This window comes from Exophiala aquamarina (genome assembly GCF_000709125.1).
Source record: "Exophiala aquamarina CBS 119918 chromosome Unknown aczIA-supercont1.1, whole genome shotgun sequence".
Taxonomy (NCBI): Eukaryota; Fungi; Ascomycota; class Eurotiomycetes; order Chaetothyriales; family Herpotrichiellaceae; genus Exophiala; species Exophiala aquamarina.
This window is the reverse complement of record NW_013550587.1, coordinates 5,090,582-5,110,552: the sequence shown is the minus strand read 5'-3', so window position 1 is coordinate 5,110,552 and position 19,971 is coordinate 5,090,582. Positions and strand designations below refer to the sequence as shown.

The 19,971-nt window shown below is 50.9% G+C and overlaps 6 protein-coding genes across 6 annotated transcripts; 3 read left to right on the top strand and 3 right to left on the bottom strand.

Annotated features, from left to right (window-relative positions):
- Window positions 1-285: 285 nt before the first annotated feature.
- A1O9_01788 (uncharacterized protein) lies at window positions 286-1,125 on the top strand (the record flags this gene model as incomplete). The annotated part of the gene is made up of 1 exon (XM_013410946.1): window positions 286-1,125. The coding sequence occupies one exon, from the start codon at window positions 286-288 to the stop codon at window positions 1,123-1,125; it is 840 nt and encodes a 279-aa protein (XP_013266400.1).
- Window positions 1,126-1,614: 489 nt separating this feature from the next.
- A1O9_01787 (uncharacterized protein) lies at window positions 1,615-4,837 on the bottom strand (the record flags this gene model as incomplete). The annotated part of the gene is made up of 3 exons (XM_013410945.1): window positions 1,615-3,696; window positions 3,742-4,531; window positions 4,809-4,837. The coding sequence occupies 3 exons, from the start codon at window positions 4,835-4,837 to the stop codon at window positions 1,615-1,617; spliced, it is 2,901 nt and encodes a 966-aa protein (XP_013266399.1).
- Window positions 4,838-5,408: 571 nt separating this feature from the next.
- On the top strand, window positions 5,409-8,480 carry A1O9_01786 (tRNA(Met) cytidine acetyltransferase; the record flags this gene model as incomplete). Its single annotated transcript, XM_013410944.1, has 1 exon — window positions 5,409-8,480. The coding sequence occupies one exon, from the start codon at window positions 5,409-5,411 to the stop codon at window positions 8,478-8,480; it is 3,072 nt and encodes a 1,023-aa protein (XP_013266398.1).
- Window positions 8,481-9,346: 866 nt separating this feature from the next.
- Window positions 9,347-12,547, bottom strand: A1O9_01785 (uncharacterized protein; the record flags this gene model as incomplete). The annotated part of the gene is made up of 1 exon (XM_013410943.1): window positions 9,347-12,547. The coding sequence occupies one exon, from the start codon at window positions 12,545-12,547 to the stop codon at window positions 9,347-9,349; it is 3,201 nt and encodes a 1,066-aa protein (XP_013266397.1).
- Window positions 12,548-13,178: 631 nt separating this feature from the next.
- On the bottom strand, window positions 13,179-14,750 carry A1O9_01784 (uncharacterized protein; the record flags this gene model as incomplete). Its single annotated transcript, XM_013410942.1, has 2 exons — window positions 13,179-14,549; window positions 14,601-14,750. The coding sequence occupies 2 exons, from the start codon at window positions 14,748-14,750 to the stop codon at window positions 13,179-13,181; spliced, it is 1,521 nt and encodes a 506-aa protein (XP_013266396.1).
- Window positions 14,751-16,233: 1,483 nt separating this feature from the next.
- On the top strand, window positions 16,234-17,974 carry A1O9_01783 (uncharacterized protein; the record flags this gene model as incomplete). Its single annotated transcript, XM_013410941.1, has 2 exons — window positions 16,234-16,525; window positions 16,578-17,974. The coding sequence occupies 2 exons, from the start codon at window positions 16,234-16,236 to the stop codon at window positions 17,972-17,974; spliced, it is 1,689 nt and encodes a 562-aa protein (XP_013266395.1).
- Between the last annotated feature and the right edge of the window lie 1,997 nt (window positions 17,975-19,971).

Sequence of the window (19,971 nt, the reverse complement as noted above, 5' to 3'; positions counted from 1 at the left end):
AATCACTCCCACTCATTTGCTATCTTAGGTCGTACACTAGTCCAGCTGCTGCTCGTGCCATCACCCCCGTCAATATGGTAAGTTCAACCCACATTGACACACATGGTCTGTGTGCCTTGACTTGTTGCTCATCAATTAACTCTCCTTGTACAGGCCTCATACAAATCCTCCTCCTTCAACTCTCCTCGCTCGTCACCATTTCGCCGCCCAGCCTCGCCCAATTCGCCAACCATCGCCAGCGGACGGCCTAACACGCCGCCTACGAACAGGAGCGGTGCATCCCCAATGACTTCCCCATCAAAGCTCAAACACGCCTACACCGTCTCCGAGGAGGAAGAGGACGAAGACACCATCTCAACGCCCTCCAAGACTGTCTTTGAACCATCTCGTACCAGCCGAGCACAAACAGAGCCACCACCGTCTCCCACCGCCCGCCGCTTACCAACAGCAACTACCACCACATCCCCGGCCAAATACAACACTGACTCACTGTCCATCTCAAAGGGCCCCATCAACCGAGAACCTCGCCGTCTCGTGTCTACTGGTCTCTCCCAGCACGATTCCTTATCTAAACTTCCACCTCAACTCCTTCATAACCTGCGAGAATCCTTCTCCGTCCTCGATAGCAATAGCAACGGCTCCATTGACGCCGCATCCGTCTCTGAAACCCTCCAATCTCTAGGTCTACATGAATCCAACCTCTCCCAGTTCTTCCCCCAAGGCCAACCGGCCCAGCTTGGCCTTCCTCAGTACCTGACTCAACTTGCCAACCTCCTCGTCGGCCTATCTCCGCAGCAAGAACTCCTCAATGCATTCTCGGCCTTCGACGATGATGACAGCGGCCAGATCGATGTAGGTGAGCTGCGCTCTGCACTTCTGAACACGGCTCCAGATCCAGGCGAGCGCGCCTTGACGCAGAAGGAAATCGACAGGGCCATGGAAGGCTTCACTGGTCGGAGGATTTTAGCCAAGAACGTTATCGGCATCGCAGGTGTAAGAGGCTTAAACACACCTGCTCCCAAGAAAGGTGGCGATGTTTTCCGCTACCAGGAATTCGTGGCGAACCTTACTGGGGGCCCGGCGACCGCTGAGCATTCTCAAGGCCAGCCAGTGCAGGCCAGGTAAAGCCCTGCGTCCGCTTTTACTGAATTGTGACGTAACATGAAAGACTTCGGGTATTGGACATTAATATAATGAGGCGTTATCACGATATATCTCCTGATGCTTTGAACACACGCGAGCATGACCTCGTAGTTTGAATCATCTTTTCTTCTTCCTGTTATTTGTAAGATCGGTTTCAGATTAATTGGCCCCCAAAAACAAACAGGGCACCTCTTTTGCTTCGTGTATCTGTGCCATGTAAGGAGTTTTGCAAATATGTACGTGTGAAATCGGCTCGACGACCGTAAACAATTATAAGCCCGGTAGCAAAAGGAACCAAGCAATCAATCATTGTGTCGGCTGGTCTGATCTCGTCCAGGTTGGTTGGATGGACGGATGGAGGCTTTCCTGCACTCTGATCATCATTACTCTCTTCTGCTCCCATATCCCAATTACTCACATCACCCAGCCCCATTATGATTATGATCATCATCATTGTCGACATCATCATGATCAAGGAACGTTGCCATTTCCACTCCCGACTTTCCTGGCCTCGCCACCGGCGACAACAAACCCCAACTCATCTCTGCGGTCGTCGACGAGCCGGCCCCACTCGAGCAGCAAGCGGAAAAAGTAGATCTCCATGTCCTCCTTCCTAACAACCTTATTGGCCCAGTCGCGGCCCTGCAAGGCGATTCTCTCCGCTGCGTCGACATGCGCGGGCCAATTGACTTTCTTCCCTCCGGAGGCTGAGAGCGAGCCGCTGACGCCCGCAAAGTACGCGAGGGTGCTCCACACGCCGTGCAGGCGCAGGTCCTGCGGCACGAAGTGCTGCCACGCCGTGAGCCGCGAGTCGTACCATTCGCGGAACAGTGCCGTCTTGAAGGGTAAGGACTGCGATTGCAGGAATGGGAGGAAGCGTCCTGAGAAACCTGCGCCGTCGAGGTCGAACAGGAATTTATAGCGCCAGTGGGCTTGGAAGTCGGTCGGCGGGATGGGCAGGAATTCCTTCTCTTGGTCGGTGCAGTCGTGCAGCCCGACGCCGCCGCAGCGTGCGATGTGGTCGACGATGGCAATGTCGGTGTGCAGTCCAAGGGCTTTGACCGCGAGGCCCGGGATGGTCTGGTATTTGTATTTTGTTTTGGAGTCTGTTGCGTGCGGGAGGAGAATGGTCACGGAGTCGTGCGAGGATGTCGTCAGGTTGTTGGCCATGTGCACGAGGCGTTGCCGTGTCATGCCTCGCCATGCATGATTGCCTGACGAGACACCCTCGGATGTGGCGCCGCGCCAGAAGAGAGTGGTTTCTTTCTTCGAGAAAGGTAGGTCAGGGAATCCTGGCCTGAACCCTTCTTGGCCTGGTGCGCCCTGATCCTTCGAAGGTGCGTAGACGACTTTGTCCATGTAGTTCCATGCCGACGGGTAGAGGATGTCGTTGTAGCCGTGCGGCTTGGACTGTGAGAAGACGGGCATAAGCTGGTACGATGTCTTGAACGCCGCTGGGGAGAGGTAGAAGCCATGGAGATAGGCGAGGTCAGGCTGGTGGCAGATGTCTGCAGCTAGTCTCCAATCGGCGACGAACTGTCCCAGAGAATGTGGAGCGGTGCAGCTGTGGCATATATGTGATTGAGAAGAGACATGGGGCGTAGTCTGTGCCAATGACTTAGGATCACATCCCACAGAGCCAAATGCACGGAACGTGTTGCGAAACGACATATCGCGAAAAACTGTTTCCTTGACATCATGCTCTGGGATCGGAAGCCAGCCAGCATCTCGTTCTGGGGACCAGCTTTGCGGTCCACTCTTGTCCTCAATGCGGCCCTGCTGACGAAGTCTTTCGATATCGTGAAATGGCACTGCCACTCTGGATTCGTCGTTGAGGTTGAAAGCAAGATCCATGTCTGGCAGATGTTGGGAGAATTTGTTGATTAGATTGGCAACGCCTTCAAGCATCCATCGATGCGTCGGCAGAACATTCTCTTGCACTGCAGCACTACCATTTCGAATGGTAATCCCAGATATTTCATTCCACGGGTTCGAAACCATCTCCCAGGTCTGCTTCCGAATAACCTCTGGTGGAACAGTCCGAAATGGTAGCAAGTCCTCGTAGATCTGGTCGAACTCATCTACAACAAAGGCAGATTTGGTTTTAGCGAATTCGAACCACTTGTCAAAGCCAGGAGGCGGGTTTCGTTTGTATCGTTTTTGGTAACGGGCCACTGTCTCAAGGAGCGAGTTCGTGCTCCCGACGCTCCTAATATATCGGTCGTGTTGTAATTTTGCGTCGTAAATGAGAACATCAATCGGATGAAAATGAACATTGTCGTTCTTGCGCCAGGCCGGGACTATTAGAATACATAGTATGATGAGAGCGAGCGCTTGTCGCGAGCGTTGAAGAGGTTCTCTTTCACCTAATGCCTGCTGTATTCGGCGATACATCCACCATCCACTAAGGACAACGAAAAAGGAGGCGATAGAAGCAGTTTTCGAGACTGGAGGGTAAGGAGCTATGTGAGACCATATAAACTCGAATCCGGGTATCATCGTCATTATAGCCGTGATGCAGATGGACATGTCCAGAACGCCATAAATCATTATCTGTGCTAGTCAGTATCATCCAATATCCTATCCTTTAGGACTTACGCAATGTAAAGTGGAAATGAAAAGAAGACAGAACAAGAAGGTATATACACCCATGGCAACAAATGTGCCAAAATCCAGCGATGGCCGTAGCAATAAGAGCCAGCCTCGATACTCAGGTTTGAAAAGGTAGATCGCTGCCCCAACACCCGACCAGATGAAAGATACACCGAGCAGCGAAGAACTCCAAAGCACCACGCATCTTCGACCTGATAGACCACTCCCGTCACTCTTTGGATGTGTCTCATAGACAATGATGGCTATCAGAAAGTCCAGAAGCAGCGCCAGAAATTGAAAAAGAGGAATGATCTTCAGTTCGCCTGTCACGATGGGGCAGATGTAAGTCGTAGTGGAAGAGTGCCACATGCCTTGTACCAGGTAGCAGCCAGAAGCAATCAGAAATAGTGGCAGAAGATAACGGGTCCTTGGTTGTAGTATCCATGTCGATATGGGTCTCTGGATTGGACCAGTTACCCTTCGAGCCAATCCAAAGAAACTCGGATCGGATTGCTTTTCGCCTTGTAGAGTTCTCCACTTCTGCGACCTGGCCGCATCGTAGAGTGCGATCAGGAACGGCAAGAAGACCTCAGCGTTGTCAGTGGTACATTCGGTCGCCTTAGTAATACGGCGGTAAAGCTCCAGTCGCGATGACAATGCGAGGACTGTAACCGTCAGGACGGTGATTCGAACCTTGCCCTGCCCCTGGTTGGTATCTGATGCAGTGGCAAGTTGAGGCTCGACATTGCTAATATCGTTCAAGGGCAATGAGGTGTATCCTCCTCTATTCTTTGAACTGGGCGGTTGAAAAAGGGCTGGGACAAGCCTACTTATGCTAGGCAGAGCGAAACTGCATGCGACGAAGGCAAGGACCTGAATATGGATTGGTCGGTCTGCGGAGATGTGTCAACAGGACTTCGTTCGTTTCTCGGTCAAGGATTGTCGCCCTGACTAGACTCACCATGCGCAGTCGAGATTGGTACAAGATGGGCCAAAACAGCAGCACTAATAATGGAGAATCTGCATGGATCAACTGTTAATAATCGAACCACAAGAGGGGGTTGTGGGCTTACGCGTAACACACAATCGGCAGGTTGCCCATGTTGCAGGGAGTTGAAAGGTTAGGCGCACCTGGACCTGTCCTTGCGAGGCCGAGGCGCAGGCGCAGACGCAGAATGGGGCTTTAACGCCAGTGGGTGAGTGGAGGTTGCTCAGATCGCCTCGTTCTGCCGGGCGACATTACCATATCGACTGCACAATCGTACCAGAAAAAGTTTGTCAGGCGTATAGAAAGCAGCCACACAGGCTTTTTAAGGACAGCCCAGCAGATAAGGGTCTTGCGCCAGAGTGTAATCCGAGGGGATTTAGCTTGCGCATGTACTCTGTCCTTGGTATGGACACTTGGGACAGGATCCCGGGGGAAATTTCAAGGAAATGATCCTCCGGAGCCAATGCCAACAACCATGGGGACAGGAGGATCCCCTCTCCGAGATTGGACAAGGCTGCCCTTCAGCCTCGTTATCTCAGATAGGAATCTGTGCCGGTCCAAATTTTACGAACTTCGCCCGCATCTTGGACCATTTTCTGGTCGGCTTCGTGACGCCTGCCATTCCACATACCCTCCATAATCATTGATCGGAGTTTGTGGCGGAGGTCGGCCGGGTGTTCTAGCAATGCCTCGTAAAGCAATTGACTCCCGGATTCCCGCCCTGATTCGAAATGGCATCCAGGAAAAGAAGCGCAGTTTCATCGTCGTGGTCGGCGATCGCGCAAAGGATGTCATTGTCCACCTCCACTATATCATGTCCAGTGTCGATGTCAAGCAAAACAAGTCGGTCTTATGGGCATACAAGAAGGACTTACTAGGTTTTACTAGCCATCGAAAGAAACGTGAGACCAAGATCAAAAAGGAGATCAAGCGAGGCATTCGAGATGCCAATACCGAAGACCCTTTCGAACTCTTCGTTACATTGCACAACATCCGATATGTCTACTACAAAGAGACGGAAAAGATTCTAGGAAACACATATGGAATGTGTATATTGCAGGACTTCGAGGCCATTACCCCGAACCTACTTGCCCGAACCGTCGAAACAGTCGAGGGCGGTGGCCTTGTTCTGCTCCTCTTGAAGGGAATGAAAAGCTTGAAGCAACTCTTCACAATGTCCATGGATGTACATTCGAGATATCGTACCGAGGCCCATGACGATGTGGTGGCCAGATTCAACGAGAGATTCATCCTTTCACTAGGTTCTTGCGAATCGTGTCTTGTAGTTGATGATGAACTCAATGTCCTCCCCATCTCTGGTGGAAAAAACGTTCAAGCACTCCCTCCACCCACTACAGACTCCGAAAACACATTGCCAAAGAAGAAGGAGCTGAAAGAAATAAAGGACAGTCTAGCAGACAGCCAACCCATAGGATCCCTCGTCACCTTGGCAAAGACCGTGGATCAGGCGAAAGCATTACTCACATTCGCCGATGCGATCTCAGAAAAGACATTGCGAAGCACTGTCACACTGACCGCTGCTCGAGGAAGAGGCAAGTCCGCAGCACTAGGTGTTGCGGTGGCCGCTGCGGTAGCACATGGGTACAGTAATATCTTCATTACATCTCCCAGCCCCGAAAACTTGAAAACCCTTTTCGAGTTTGTCATAAGAGGGTTTGATGCTTTGGAATATATGGATCACGTCGACTACACAATATTGCAGTCAACAAATCCAGATTATAACAAGGCAATTGTAAGGATCAATGTGCACCGACAACACCGACAAACTATTCAATACATACAACCACAAGATGCCAATGTTCTTGGTCAAGCTGAATTGGTGGTAATTGATGAAGCCGCTGCCATTCCACTGCCTCTGGTAAGAAAGCTCATGGGACCATATCTAGTCTTCATGGCCTCGACCATCAATGGCTATGAAGGCACCGGTCGGTCCTTGTCACTCAAGCTCGTACAACAGCTACGCGAGCAGTCGAGGGGTACTGCAAGATCTAATGGGGATGATGTTGAGATCGCCGACAAGTCGACCGGGAAGGCAGCGAAAGATGGTCAAAAAGCCTATACAGGCGGACGTTCGCTGCGAGAGATCACACTCTCAGAACCCATTCGTTACGCTCCAGGCGACGGAGTTGAAAAGTGGTTGAACAAACTCCTTTGCTTGGACGCCACGCTACCGAAATCCAAAATGAACACTCAGGGTACACCACATCCCTCAACGTGCGAGTTGGTCCATGTCAATCGCGACACCTTGTTCTCCTTCCACCCCGTGTCAGAAAAGTTCCTTCAGCAAATGATGGCTTTATATGTGGCATCCCACTACAAAAACTCCCCCAATGACCTGCAGCTCATGTCTGATGCTCCCGCTCACCAGCTATTTGTCCTGATCCCTCCAATTCCTGAAGATGCGAACAAACTCCCAGAGCCACTTTGTGTCCTTCAAGTGACACTGGAGGGACGAATTAGCAAACAATCGGTCATGAATAGCTTGTCGCGTGGCCAGAGAGCAGGCGGTGATCTCATTCCCTGGCTGGTCAGCCAACAATTTCAAGACTCCGAGTTCGCTGGATTGTCAGGTAGTCGTGTGGTTCGAATAGCCACGAACCCTGAGTATCTCAACATGGGCTACGGCTCACGAGCTCTTCAACTACTCACAGATTTCTATGAAGGTAAATTTACCTCATTAGCAGAAACTGATGATTCTTTGATCCAAGACACAGAGCATATGCCCCGCGTTACTGATGCCGAACTGGAGCAATCCGACTTACTTGATGATAACATCAAAGTTCGTGACATTCAGCAGATGCCACCCTTGTTCAGCAAATTGTCCGAACGCAAACCTGATCGACTCGACTACATTGGCGTCTCCTATGGTTTGACACAACCACTACACAAATTTTGGAAGCGCTCATCCTTCACGCCCGTATACCTCAGACAGACCCCGAACGAACTCACGGGCGAGCACTCGTGCGTAATGCTGCGGCCTCTTTCGAGCAGCACCGCAAACGATAGCTCATGGCTAAGTGCCTACGCTCAAGACTTCCACAAACGATTCCTGACTCTCTTATCCTATCAATTCCGCACCTTCACGGCTGTTCAATCTCTCTCAATCTCAGAATCTGCATCCCGCGGCACAAAGCCTAGTGTTGCAGCATCACAAGAAACCTCCTCCTTGCAAGCGCCACCCCTCACCAAAGCACACCTTGATGGACTCTTCTCTCCCTTCGACCTCGCCCGTCTTGACTCCTACGCCAACAACATGCTCGACTACCACGTCATCCTCGACCTCCTTCCGTCAATCGCCATGCTCTATTTCACCGGCCCTCTAAAGCAGGCGCCTTGTAACGTCTCATTGTCCGGCGTTCAACAGAGTATCCTGCTCGCGATCGGCCTTCAACGCAAAAACCTGAACGACGTTGAAAAGGAGCTGAATCTGCCCAACAATCAGCTACTAGCCATGTTCGTTAAAGTCCTCCGCAAAGTCAGCACTGCATTCCGTGCCGTTGTCTCTGGCGCTGTCGAGGCAGAGCTACCGGAGAGGAAGAACCACAGCCAGCTTTTGAACGGTGTTGATCCTCAGAGCAAAGCTATCGAACCACAAGTCACAGCCCGTGTGGCCGCAGCCGTGCCGATCCTGCCTCAACCAGCCCAAGCAATCGATGACGAGGCCGAGCAAGAAATCGACCCAGCAGTCAGAGAGAAACAGAAGGCACTGATCGACGCTCTACCACTCGACAGGTAAGTTCCATCCAAATGAAAACCCCCGCCCTCCAGCGCTCTCATTATCGCCACGCCACACAGCCTCACTAATACCAAGCCTCGCGCTACAATGAAACCATAGATACTCAATCCAGACGTCTACAGACCCGAATGAAGACGACCTCGCGTGGGCCGATGCCGAGCGCCAAGTCCGCGAAGCCGGTCTCGCAGGCAGTGCTGTCGTCAGCGTGAAGAGCCAGAAGCGGAAAGACAAGAAGAGAAAGGCGGAGGCTGAAACCGACGACGGTGATGGTGCTGGTGATGGTGCTGGCGCTAGCGGTAAGAGCAGTAAGGCCAACGGGGAACAGGAGGGGAAGAAGGACAAGAAACGGCCCAAGAAGGATAGATATAGTAAGGGGAAGGACAGGTGAACAGTAATGAATGAAAAGCGGCTTATTCTAGAAAAGACTAGTAGAATCAGAAATGCTTTTTGACCCATTCGTCCCATCCTCAATCGAAGGGCATTTTATCAGGGGCTTGCCGCTGCTATGTAGCTACTGACTGACTTACTGACTAGTTATCAGCTTGATTGGCACTGCTGACCAGTCATCTTTAGAATGTCCTGCCTGCAAACCCTCCAAAAAAACTACTGTGTCGTGAAAACAAAGTGAATTCACAGATATCTCAATCCAGCTTGCCGAGTTCATGCCCGGCCGTAATGTGATTTGAGGATGTACTTTCTTCCACTAGCCGAAAATCTTGCCGTCAAAAGTCCGAAGTCAAATTACTCAAGTGATCAACATTCGTCCTTAAATAATTGTCAACTAAGACTGGGGAGATGCAATCGTATACTGCACCTTGTGGTGGCAGTGGCAACCATCAAACACACCATCACTCCGCCGCGCAATGTCAGTCAGAGTGACCCGGGACATATTCCTCGGAGCTTGCACCGTCGAAGTCATCCACAACAAACTTGCTTTTCGCAGTCGCTCGCTTGAGTCGGCCTCCCTTGCCGCGAGAAGAGCCCGGTCCATGGTTGCTGTTGCCTTTGCTCGTCTGCCCACTAGAGAAATTTCTGCTTGCATCGTGTTTCGCATCGCCAGTTTTCAGTCTGATTCTAGTTCTTCCGTTGACTTTTGTTTTCTTCTGATGGCCATTCGCAGTAGGCCGGATGGGCACCGGTTTCCTTGCGGAGCTCGGAGCACATGTGGCCTTCTTGCTCTGCTTCGTCAAAGAAGATGAAGGTCTTGATGATTGGGTTCGATCATCAAATCTCCCACGCTCTCCGCTGGATGTGTCTCCAACTTCAGTCAAGCTGTCAGCCGCAGAGCTCGGGTGGTCCCTGTTCTCTTTGTAAAACCAGTCTGCTCCCTCAATGAGCTTTCCATCCTTAGTATCCCAGATCCCCTGTATGATGGTCTTTCGTTCAGGGTCATCTGGAAGGCAAATGGCCTCGTATTTCCCGTAACGTGGAAAAGAAACATTGGCTGGTGTGCGTGCGGTTCGACCTCGGACATAACTGTCTAGGGCTTCATCTGCACGTTTTCTATTGGCGAGTGTTGAATCTCGAGCATATCGATACCGGAAACCTTTGTGATTAAAGATCGAATTGCAGGAGAATTGCGCAGGGCTGTAGTCTGAGCTAGGGCCACCCCCCAATTTGACGATTAGAGAACGACGCTCGGGGTGATCTGGGGGAGTAGCGGGATGAGATTCGGCTTCGTTACCCGTCTCATACAAGAGTGTGAGGTCCGATGAATGGCTTACAAGTGGAAGGTTGTCTGCCCTTGCCAAATCATCTTGCCCGTGCACCATGTCGCTTTCTAGCATGGCATTCCAGTTGTTAAACAGGCCACTGTTATATCCGCTAACCAGTTTGTTCCGTTCGGATACAGGAAGACCAGCATTAAGCAGAGCAATCTTAGCACTCGGAAAATCCGTGACTGTCGAAGATAGAGGAGGTTGTCTGTTCGCTATCAAGAGCTTGTTGGCCAATGGTAGAAGGCAGTCTTGGATATATCTCTCCTTCTTGCTCATGGTGTGTCTCCCTGGATGTTCGGAGGAGGCTTGCACATCAGGCAACTTGCTTCTCCCTCTATCCTGGACAACACCAAAGTCCGAACTCAATGTTTGACTTTGTGCTGTTGACTGGCCAGCTATCGCAGCGGGAAGGAGAGTATTCGTGTTCTCGATTTCTGCAGCAGTCTGCTTACCGTGTTTTGGGATATCTTCGTCACTGGTGTGTTCTCTCTGTCCATTGATATCTAGCTTTTGTCGTTTCAACGGTAGCTCAGGATTGTTCTGGCCGTCGTCGGCATCGGTGTCGACAAGACGCTTGATTCCAGCCTTCAGCACAGGAGATTTAGGTATCTCTGACTGCGTGTCGATTTTAGATGGGACAGTTGCATCCACCTCTCGAACCATATCGACTGTACTGACATTTTCACCACCAGCTTTATCATTGTCAGGTTTCAATAGCAGCAGCAGAGGAGCAATTTCTCTAAGATATTTCTTAGTATCCCGAATTTTCGTCTCACAGTCTTCCACTCGCTCGATCCACTGCGTCTTATCATCCGCATTGTCCTCATTCTCGGCTTTCTGCGCCGCAATATCTCTGTCTCTATCATAGGACAGTATTTCGGTCAGAGCCTTTTTGCCATCTCCAATGTGGGACGGCTCAGTCGCACCTTGGGAGGCTATGTCAAGGTACTTTTCTGGATAACCAGAAGCTTCAAAGGCGTGGCGTATATTCCTGAAACCCGGCGATTCTAGGACCATGTCGATGGCTTCGAGCAGCCACTCAATAGTGTCATTTGAAGTCACAGCGTCATGCATATCGATATCTTGGTCAACGCTTGGTTCTTTGGAATCAGCGACATATGTCAGCTCACTGAGCGCTAATGCTAGAGCTAAGAAGAGTTTTCGGTCTTGTTCGGATTTTTCGATGTTCCTCTTTCCATTCTTCATTTGGTTTGTTGTCTTGAAACCCAGCTGATATCGCGACAGGACTTGAAGATTCCACTCATAAAGCTGGACAAGATATAAAGAGTAAAAGAAGAGATCACGACCTGTTGGGTTGAGCTGTGTTGGCGCGGCAGCTCGGTCCCAGTCTTTTTGCTCAACCTTGCGGCCCAGATCATCGTAAAGGTCCCTGAATATTTCCTCGACCTGTGCGTAATCGTCATCATCTGCACGCTTGCGTATTTGCATTTCTGTGACTCCGGCTTCTTCGAGCTCTCCTACTGTTATCGGAGTAACAGGAAATGGGCGTCCATGGCCGTTCTTGAATTTCACCGGGACAAATACCTGGACTGCGTGCGGAAAAGGATCCATCTTGCGTGGTTTGGCTGCCCGAGCTTTTCTGTCCCCTGCCCTATGGCTGGACTCTTGCTGTGGGCCTGGCTCATTACTGCTATCCACACCTGACGCGTACCCAATACGAAGAGCCTCAAACCATACTTTCTCATATTTGTCAAAAGCTCTGTCCAAAACCTCGGCTCGTCTCTTCTCTTGTGAGATACTCGCTGCTAGTAGAATCCATTGCCTAGTGTATTCAATGATTTGAACCTTGAATGCCAGATCTGGGTTTGGAGGAGATATCGCAGGCCCAAAGGGCAATCGATATCGAAGCCTTTGGTATGGCGTCAGGGGATGATCGTCTACATTGAAGCCTTGTGGTGGAGTAGATTCCGAATCCTTACTAAAAAGCTCAGGGATTGTCAGCCTTCCGGCGGTAATATCTGATCTGATTGCTTCGCGTGTAGACTTAGAAAGTGTCGTAGAATTTTTGTCTTTTGTATCACTCTCGTTGGAGTGGGTGGGCCTGCTGATGAATGATGGGGCAACTACACTCCTTATAGAGGGCTGTACCGGGAGATTGTCCACGAGAGCGGTCTCAAACCCTCCCAAAACTGTCTCTGTAGCCGTGTGTCTGGACGGACTCGCTAATGGTTCTTGTGTTGGGGTGACATTTTTGACATAGCGCTGTCCTGTCTTCGATCGATTAGGAGGCAGGGGCGTTTCACCTTCCACCTGGGCTTCAGAATTAGGTAGCGCAAAGCCATTTTCTGATGGCTCGCTAGTTTCAGTGCGACTAATTTCTGAAGGCATCGTGTCTCGTTTGAAGTCATAAAGGAGGGAACTTTTGCCCGATTAGTCAGAAATCAGTTTTGTAGAGATAGGTGGGTCGACTCATTCGTAAGTCGAGAAAGGTATTTCCGCGCGCACAGCCTTGACAAAGGACACAGGCCACTTTTCGTCGATGAACCCTCAATGTAATGGATCCATAGATTGGATTCAGATTGGCGGGGCAGCGGTAGAGAAAATCTGGTCTTGGAATGTGATTTTGAGCTCTTGAAACAGTGCAGTGGTAGGTGACACTCGAGAAAGGTTAGAAAGACGGAAGACGAGTCACCGGTTGTACCGGGAAGCGATGCTCAGATACAGACGATGAAAGCAGGGTTCGACGAGAACGTAAAGAGTGCAAGATTGCCACCTAACGTCCTGAGTGAAGTAGGGTTAATATCCAAGAGGCAATAAAGGTAATAGAATAGTCATGATGAAATGAGGGGTGAGTGAGCGAGGAAATGGGACTGCAAGAGGCTGAAACAAGGGGTTTTCCATGTAGGTCTTGAGTAACGTTGAGGAAGTGACCATCTAGTACTAAGAAGTTGACCTCATCGGTCGGTGTTGAATTGAGCACTGCTTCTGAATGCCTTTGTCGGCCATTCAGTGGCTCTGCTTAGAGTTCGTCATGGCCTGGTGGTGCAGTTTCTGAATCTACCTCAGCCTCACCGTCGGGTTTTTCAAACAAGAAACTTTCATCTTCCACGCTCGGAGATTCCGCTTCGACCTCAGCTACAGGTTCTCCATCAGTTGAACCTCCGAAGTTGGGTGGAAGTCTGTGTTTCGAGCCCTCGCCAAGCTTGATGGCGTCCACAAAGATTTCGAGTTCAAGGATCTCAAAGCTTTTAGACGGATAATGGCGCCACCAGCCGCGCTTCATGTTGAGTGCGATCACTTCCAAATTCCCGGTGGCACTGAGATCCAAGTCTTCTCGCATTCTGGTTGCAGATTCTACATCTGCCGGAACAGCATACATGGGGAAAACATTGGCCTGGCGCTTGTTGTGCTTTTCAATGATTTCGGCGAAGCCAGACAACACCAAGGTTGCCGCTTCAGATACAGACTCAGGATTGTCTTCAGCGGGTAGAAGCACCAATATACAGTTTCCACTTTTCGGAGTCAGGCACGCAGCTTCCAGGTCAGGAGAGGTAGAGAGCGTAGGAATGGGCGGCGGAATTGATGGCACGATCATCGGTTTCTGTTCACTTTCCGCGACTGGGACGGGTGATTCAGTCGGAGTGTCATCATCAAGAACTATTGTGTCAGAACCTGCCAGGAAATCGTCGAAATCAGAGGACTTATGAGCCTCCGAAGCACGGGAGAATTCAGCCGATGCAGATGAGCTAGCCTTGGGTTTCTTCGGTAACTTGGACGGTTTCCCTTTTTGCGGAGCAGGATCAGGATTGGGAGAAGCGATTTTGGCGAAGAAGCTCAGCAAAGATTCTCTGTTGATGTCACCCTTGTAGGGAATTGGACCTTGACCTTGACCAGGCACCAGTAAAATTGTGGGGAATTCCGTGACCCCGTATTTCTCTGCGATTGCTTTATCTTTGACCTGGGCAAAAACAATGCTTCCGAGGAAATCAATTGCCAGACTCTTGACCATGGGGTTGGTTGTGCCCTTCTCAGTGAAGACGACTGCTTTGGCAAGGTCCGACTCGTCGTTGAACCAAGCATCAAAGGCAGAGCCCTGCAGCCTCTTCACATGATTGGGGATTTTATCCTTGACGGCCTCAACTATTGCTTTTGCTGACCGGGCACCATTGTAATCCTCCACCACGGGCCGACCAGGTTTGGCACCTGGCTTCACGATCTTCAGAGTGGGAAATCCTTGAACGCCCATTTGGCCGCAAAGGGGTTTGTTGGATTCATCGTCACAGTCAATGGCAGCAACTTTGGCCAGACCAGCTAGGCTCTTTGCGGCTTTCTCGTAGGCAGGCTTGAGATTCTGACAGTGTCCACACCATGGTGCATAAAATTCGACAATCTGGAAACGGTCAATTAGCGGGACTTCGGGGGGACCGCAAGAGGCACAGACCGAAGTATGGTTAGACTGTTGAATCAGGGAATCGTATGTTTTTGCGGTGACCTGAAGGACAGGGGAATTCTTGGTATATATGGCCTCTGCAAAGAAGATCCAAGTCAAGGCAAAGACTAGGAGGGGCAAGAGATGGTTAGATCGAGCCATATTGAGTGAACTTTCTAATAGGACAGGGCCGACTGGAGAGATGATTACGGCACGAGTTGATGGTGTAGAGACATAAGACCCTTATGTGAGTACATTCGCCATTAATGTGGCACAAAATATTTGAGATGTTGACGTGGACCTTGCGAACACTCTGGCATGATGTGTGGTTTGAGGCAGTTGCACTTGATTGGCCGAACGAGGAACGGTACGGCGTCTAAGGCAATTGCATTGGGCGGCTGATGGAATCTGGGGAAGCCGCGAGCGACGTGTGACGAAGGTAAAAGTGGAAGCATGGCGCCCTGTCCCACGAGGGGCTTCGCTTACCTTTAGTACTCGTCCCTTGGCAGGTAGTCTTTTGGGCTTCGGGGGTGAAGTGGACGTTCTGCTAAGGACGGGGCCACCTTAAAAAGGTACTTCACTTAGGTACCATGAGGTACCACTGGGTGCCCAACGGGGGGTCAATAAACCCAAAGGGTAGACCGCCCCTTCGCCACCAACCAACCGCCTTTAGGCCTCTCACTATTATCTACGAGTAGTAACGATTGATCAATTCAGGTAAGAGGCCCCTTGGGCCCCTCGGCATATCCCCGCGCCGCCACCTATCATCTCCGGTATACTCGTAGTGCATGTTCCCAGATTGGCACAGGGACATGCACCCAGGGAAATTATGGTAAGTCTGTAGATAGGCCTTCCACCACTAAATCCTTCCCCAAGGGACCCCTAATGGGCCAAGCTTATCTACTGCTGTTTAAGTAAGGAGGCTAAAAGCTTCCAAATCGGCGGGCCCATTTCAAATCTGGCGATTATCATAATTACGAGGTATTTTCCCTCTGTTCGGATTCAGTCATCACCAAGCTTACCAGACACAACCCATGCATCCTCACCCAATCCCCTGGCCCCAACCAAGCATGGGGATCCGGCTTCGATTTCACTATTCGTGCATTGTTAGTAAGAAATGACCGTCTTCCACACGTTTGACTCCCCACAGATCGAGTCCCAGCACCTTTTAGCTCCTGCAATGAAAAACCGCTACACTCCCACACAACCCGCTCGTGCGTAAGCAGGAGATCGGCCGTGTAAGAATTCGAAGTACTTTGGAATGCATGGGCTAGCCCTTGCTGCATTAGCCAAGGTCATGTCGACGAAGCACTCTCAGTCTCGCAGTTGCATAGACCAAAGAGAGTGGGTGTATGTAACTGTCCTGCATGCTGGACTCGGCCGTGTGTTAAGCCAGTGGCTCATCGAGTCTTAAAAGCCTCCCTGATCCGGCATTCAGCCCTATCGATCTCTTTACGCATTTCTCATGCCACAATGGCCCAAGGCAGGGCAAAGAGGCCACACAAGAAGGTCAAGACTGGGTGTCTAACGTGCAGGTACTTCTCCATTCATTCTACTATTCTCAGTCCTTGCTGGGGGTGCTTGCCCACCCACCGGAACGAAGGGCAGAGCTATGGTGACCGTACTGGTTCTCAAGCTAATCACAATGTCCAGGAAACGAAGAATAAAATGTGATGAAGGGAAACCAGCTTGTGTACAATGCACTTCCTCACTTCGTCGATGCGAGGGATACCAACCCCTTCAAGCATGGCTCTTCAAGCCCCGAGCACCCAGCCCGAAGAGAGCCACTACCAGCACCGCTCTCACCGTCGCCGGCAACAGGGTTTCCCCTCTAGTCCATTCTGTTTCTTCTCTTGCCTCAGTGGGCGACCACAAAGACAAACGATCCTTTCAATTCTGGGTTGAGCAAGCTGCCCCCGTCTTCTCATGTTACTTCGGTACGTCTGAGCGTTCTTCCTATGGCTTTTCCGAATCTCATATTCCCTTCAGGCCATTCTTTCTGGACTCAGATGCTGCCTAAACTTGGTCTCGACGCATCCCGCCCGGCCGTCCAGCATATGCTCCTTGCCACTTCATCTCTGGTCGAGAGCACCACGCTTGACGGTGTTGCGCTTGACGAAAACCTGGTGTTTCAAAGTCACTACATGAAAGCAATTCAAGAAACAGCAGCCTCTCCACAGACAGAAACAGTCTTGATGGCTTGCCTCTTATTCGCTTGCTGCGAGTTCGTGCAAGGTTCCATTCTTGCTGGTCTACACCACATTCACGCCGGTCTCAACATCATTCATGAGTGGGCTACCTCCAATAACGAGACCAAGGAGTCTACCTTAATTATAGACACGATCACTCCTATTTTCCTAGCTTATATCGATAAAGCACCAACCTATGGTATGGGAGATGTCACAACTTGCACTGCACAATGCGCACAGTTGGTACGTCCAAATCTGGAGCTACCTGTTATCGGTCACATTGGATCGCTTCGCTATGCTCAATGTGCCCTAGATGGAATTGGGCATCACGTTGCCCGCCTGGCCGACTGGCGCCGCTCAGCTCTGGTTGCCTCTCCGCCACATAAAGTGAAGGAGCTTCTTGCCGACTGGTGGAATCAGTTCCAGCAATTTGAGGCCAAAATGCCGGAAACCCATCGTCAACGGTACTCTCTATCCCTCCAGCTGTTAAGCATCTCTCATACCTTGCTTTCCATCATGGCCAAGGCATCTGGGAGTCCAGGCGAGAGCGTCTATCGAGATTTTGACAAAGAATTTGCATGGATTGTCACCAAGTTCGATCGTCTCGCTCGCACATGGGCAAAAGACCCTTCAAGCAAATTCATCTCTGGCCGGGACCATCTCGAACGCCATGCGGGCTATATTGCACCGCTGTTCTTCACAGCCGTCAAATGTCGGAATCCTCAGATTCGTACGGCTGCTTTGCGGCATCTTCTCAATCTGAGAGTAGCGGAAAACAACTGGACATCATGCACGGCGTACCGGATGGCGCGCAAAATCATGGAGATCGAGCACAGCCGTGCAATTTCAAAGCCGCGCATCTGCCCAGGGACACAGCCAATGCATGAAGAACACTTGATCCGACCCGTCGAGGCATCCATTTCAAATAAGAAGCAAACTGAAGCTGCGTTGGAGTATGCATCCCATCCTTACAGCGCCAGTAATGCCACGTGCGAGGAACATCCAACAATATTACTACGAGCAACCATAGATCTGAAGTCTTGTCCTACAGCGTCCAAGGCTTATTGGCCTCTGAGTAGAGTTCTACGCATCGGAGGCTATCAATCTGGAGCGATCAAACCTCTTCCAACCGGCTGTGAGTGCGGGAAAGCCTCACAACAGAAGGGTCTATTGTTATTGAAGTCGAAGCCTCTGTAGGAACTCGAATATAGTATCCCGACGCGGGAACTTCGAGGTCTTCCAGCTGTCTATCTTCCATTTCCATACCGGGAACACAGTGACGTCGGTCGTGTGAGACAGGGAACCGTGCCATTACTACCACGGGCTTCCGGTGCTCTACGGGGAATCTTGCAGCAGCAATGCAGCATTTGTTGGCCCGAGCCTCCAACCTGTTCCAAAACGGCATCTATATCTTGATCTGCGATGTTCACAGCACCAGGCTTGATGGGAGAGTGGCACTCAGGCCCACGTTTAACTGACCAAACGAAGAGAATCCACTTGATCCTCGCAGCTACCCCTTCAGCCTAAATATGTATCATAATATTCCTCAACGCAAAACTTTGTCTGTACTCGATAACATGCCTGGATCCTGACACTCTCGGTATGAAGACACCACCGAAAAGCAAAGCTACTACGTGGGATGGAAAAAGGCGGTGGTGGCAACGCCTGGTCTCGATCTTGGTCTCCTGATATTTTTAAGTTACGGGTTGGCGTTGAATCGCTACACAGAATACGCAAGATCAAATCCTTCGCGACATGGGCATTTGTCACGGTGGTATTCATGAGGTTGTAGTCCCGCGTAACTCAGGTACCTCCGGGCCCAGGTAGGTAACCCAGTATGCCGAGATCAATGCCCAGAGGATAGATTCCGGAATGGCCATCAAGACCGGATGGAACGTAGGAAGAATATTCGTTTCCGCTGAGGACGCGGCTTCGCGGGTTCAGCGGGGAGTGGCGAAGAGTGTGAGCGTGTTCTCAACTACTGAATAGAATGAGCGATACAGACGGATGGGTAGCGCCAAAACAGTCGAATGCTGAGTACCTGACGTCCACAACACGGTGTTGGCGATCGACGGTGGTTCGACATCCAAACTGTCATCGAGACTCACACATAGTCCTGTACTCGGTGCTAAATTACTAAGTCATACCTGTGGGGCCAGGAATCCTGCAGTATTATTAAGCGCGGCAAGACCAAGTATAACGCCTTTACATATCGCCCTTTACCACAGCGACGAGAAGCACGGCTCGCAGATAACAGCTTTGAAATACGAAGGACCTCGTAGTTCTGATCCAAATAACTAGCCCAGCACCCTTCGCACATCAGACTCCCCTCGTCCCTCCAGTCTGATCCGCATCCTCGTAGGTACAGGGCCTACCTGAGTAGGTAATCACACACTCCCGACTTCCCCAACTTCTATCTAGAGTACCGTGGGACGAGGCCAGTGCAGTCTGCAGGAGGGCCTTCATAAGCGAGACGTGCTACTTCATCAGCATTTCCGCTGGTTGCCGCCGGTGGTCCGCTGCACCCCGCCACCAGCCTGCCACTATAGCCAGTGGGTGGTGCCTAGGTACTGTATAGCACGCAACTTCAATTTTCCCCCAGAGCTCCTTACAAGAAACACCCCTGGATAGGCAGTTTTACCGTGGTGCCTCACGCGGACAAGGCAGCCGCTTCGGGCGGGGCGGTTTCTGCGCAGGGAAGGGGGAGGAAAATGGAATGGGGTGGAAGAATGCGGGACAGGACTAGAAGGGATTGAACACGAGAGGGGGTCTCACTGGAGTAATACGAGGGACTATGTAGTGACGTTAGTCAGGGACGGGGAGGCGCAGAGCTAGGAGGGATTTTAAGTAATGGTGAAGGTCGTGTCATCTTGATAAGGATTTCGACTCTAGGTCCGCAATAGTTCATGATTATCGGTACGGACCCAGCTTGTACTTCTCTGTATCCAAGCGTGCCTGGGTGGCCTTTGGCGATGAGAGTCTCACAGAACACCATCTGACCGTGCTCAAAACGTCACAGCTGAGCTTTCGCGACCGTCCTGGCTTCAAACCCTTAAGTCGAAGGCAGTGTTGATGATCATGGCTGACACGACGGAGGTGATGCTGAGTGTCAGCAGACAAGGAGTGCACTGAAAATTCTATCATGGCCGCATGCGCAAAGTGTGCTGTTGAGAATGGGGGCCATTTATGGTTGC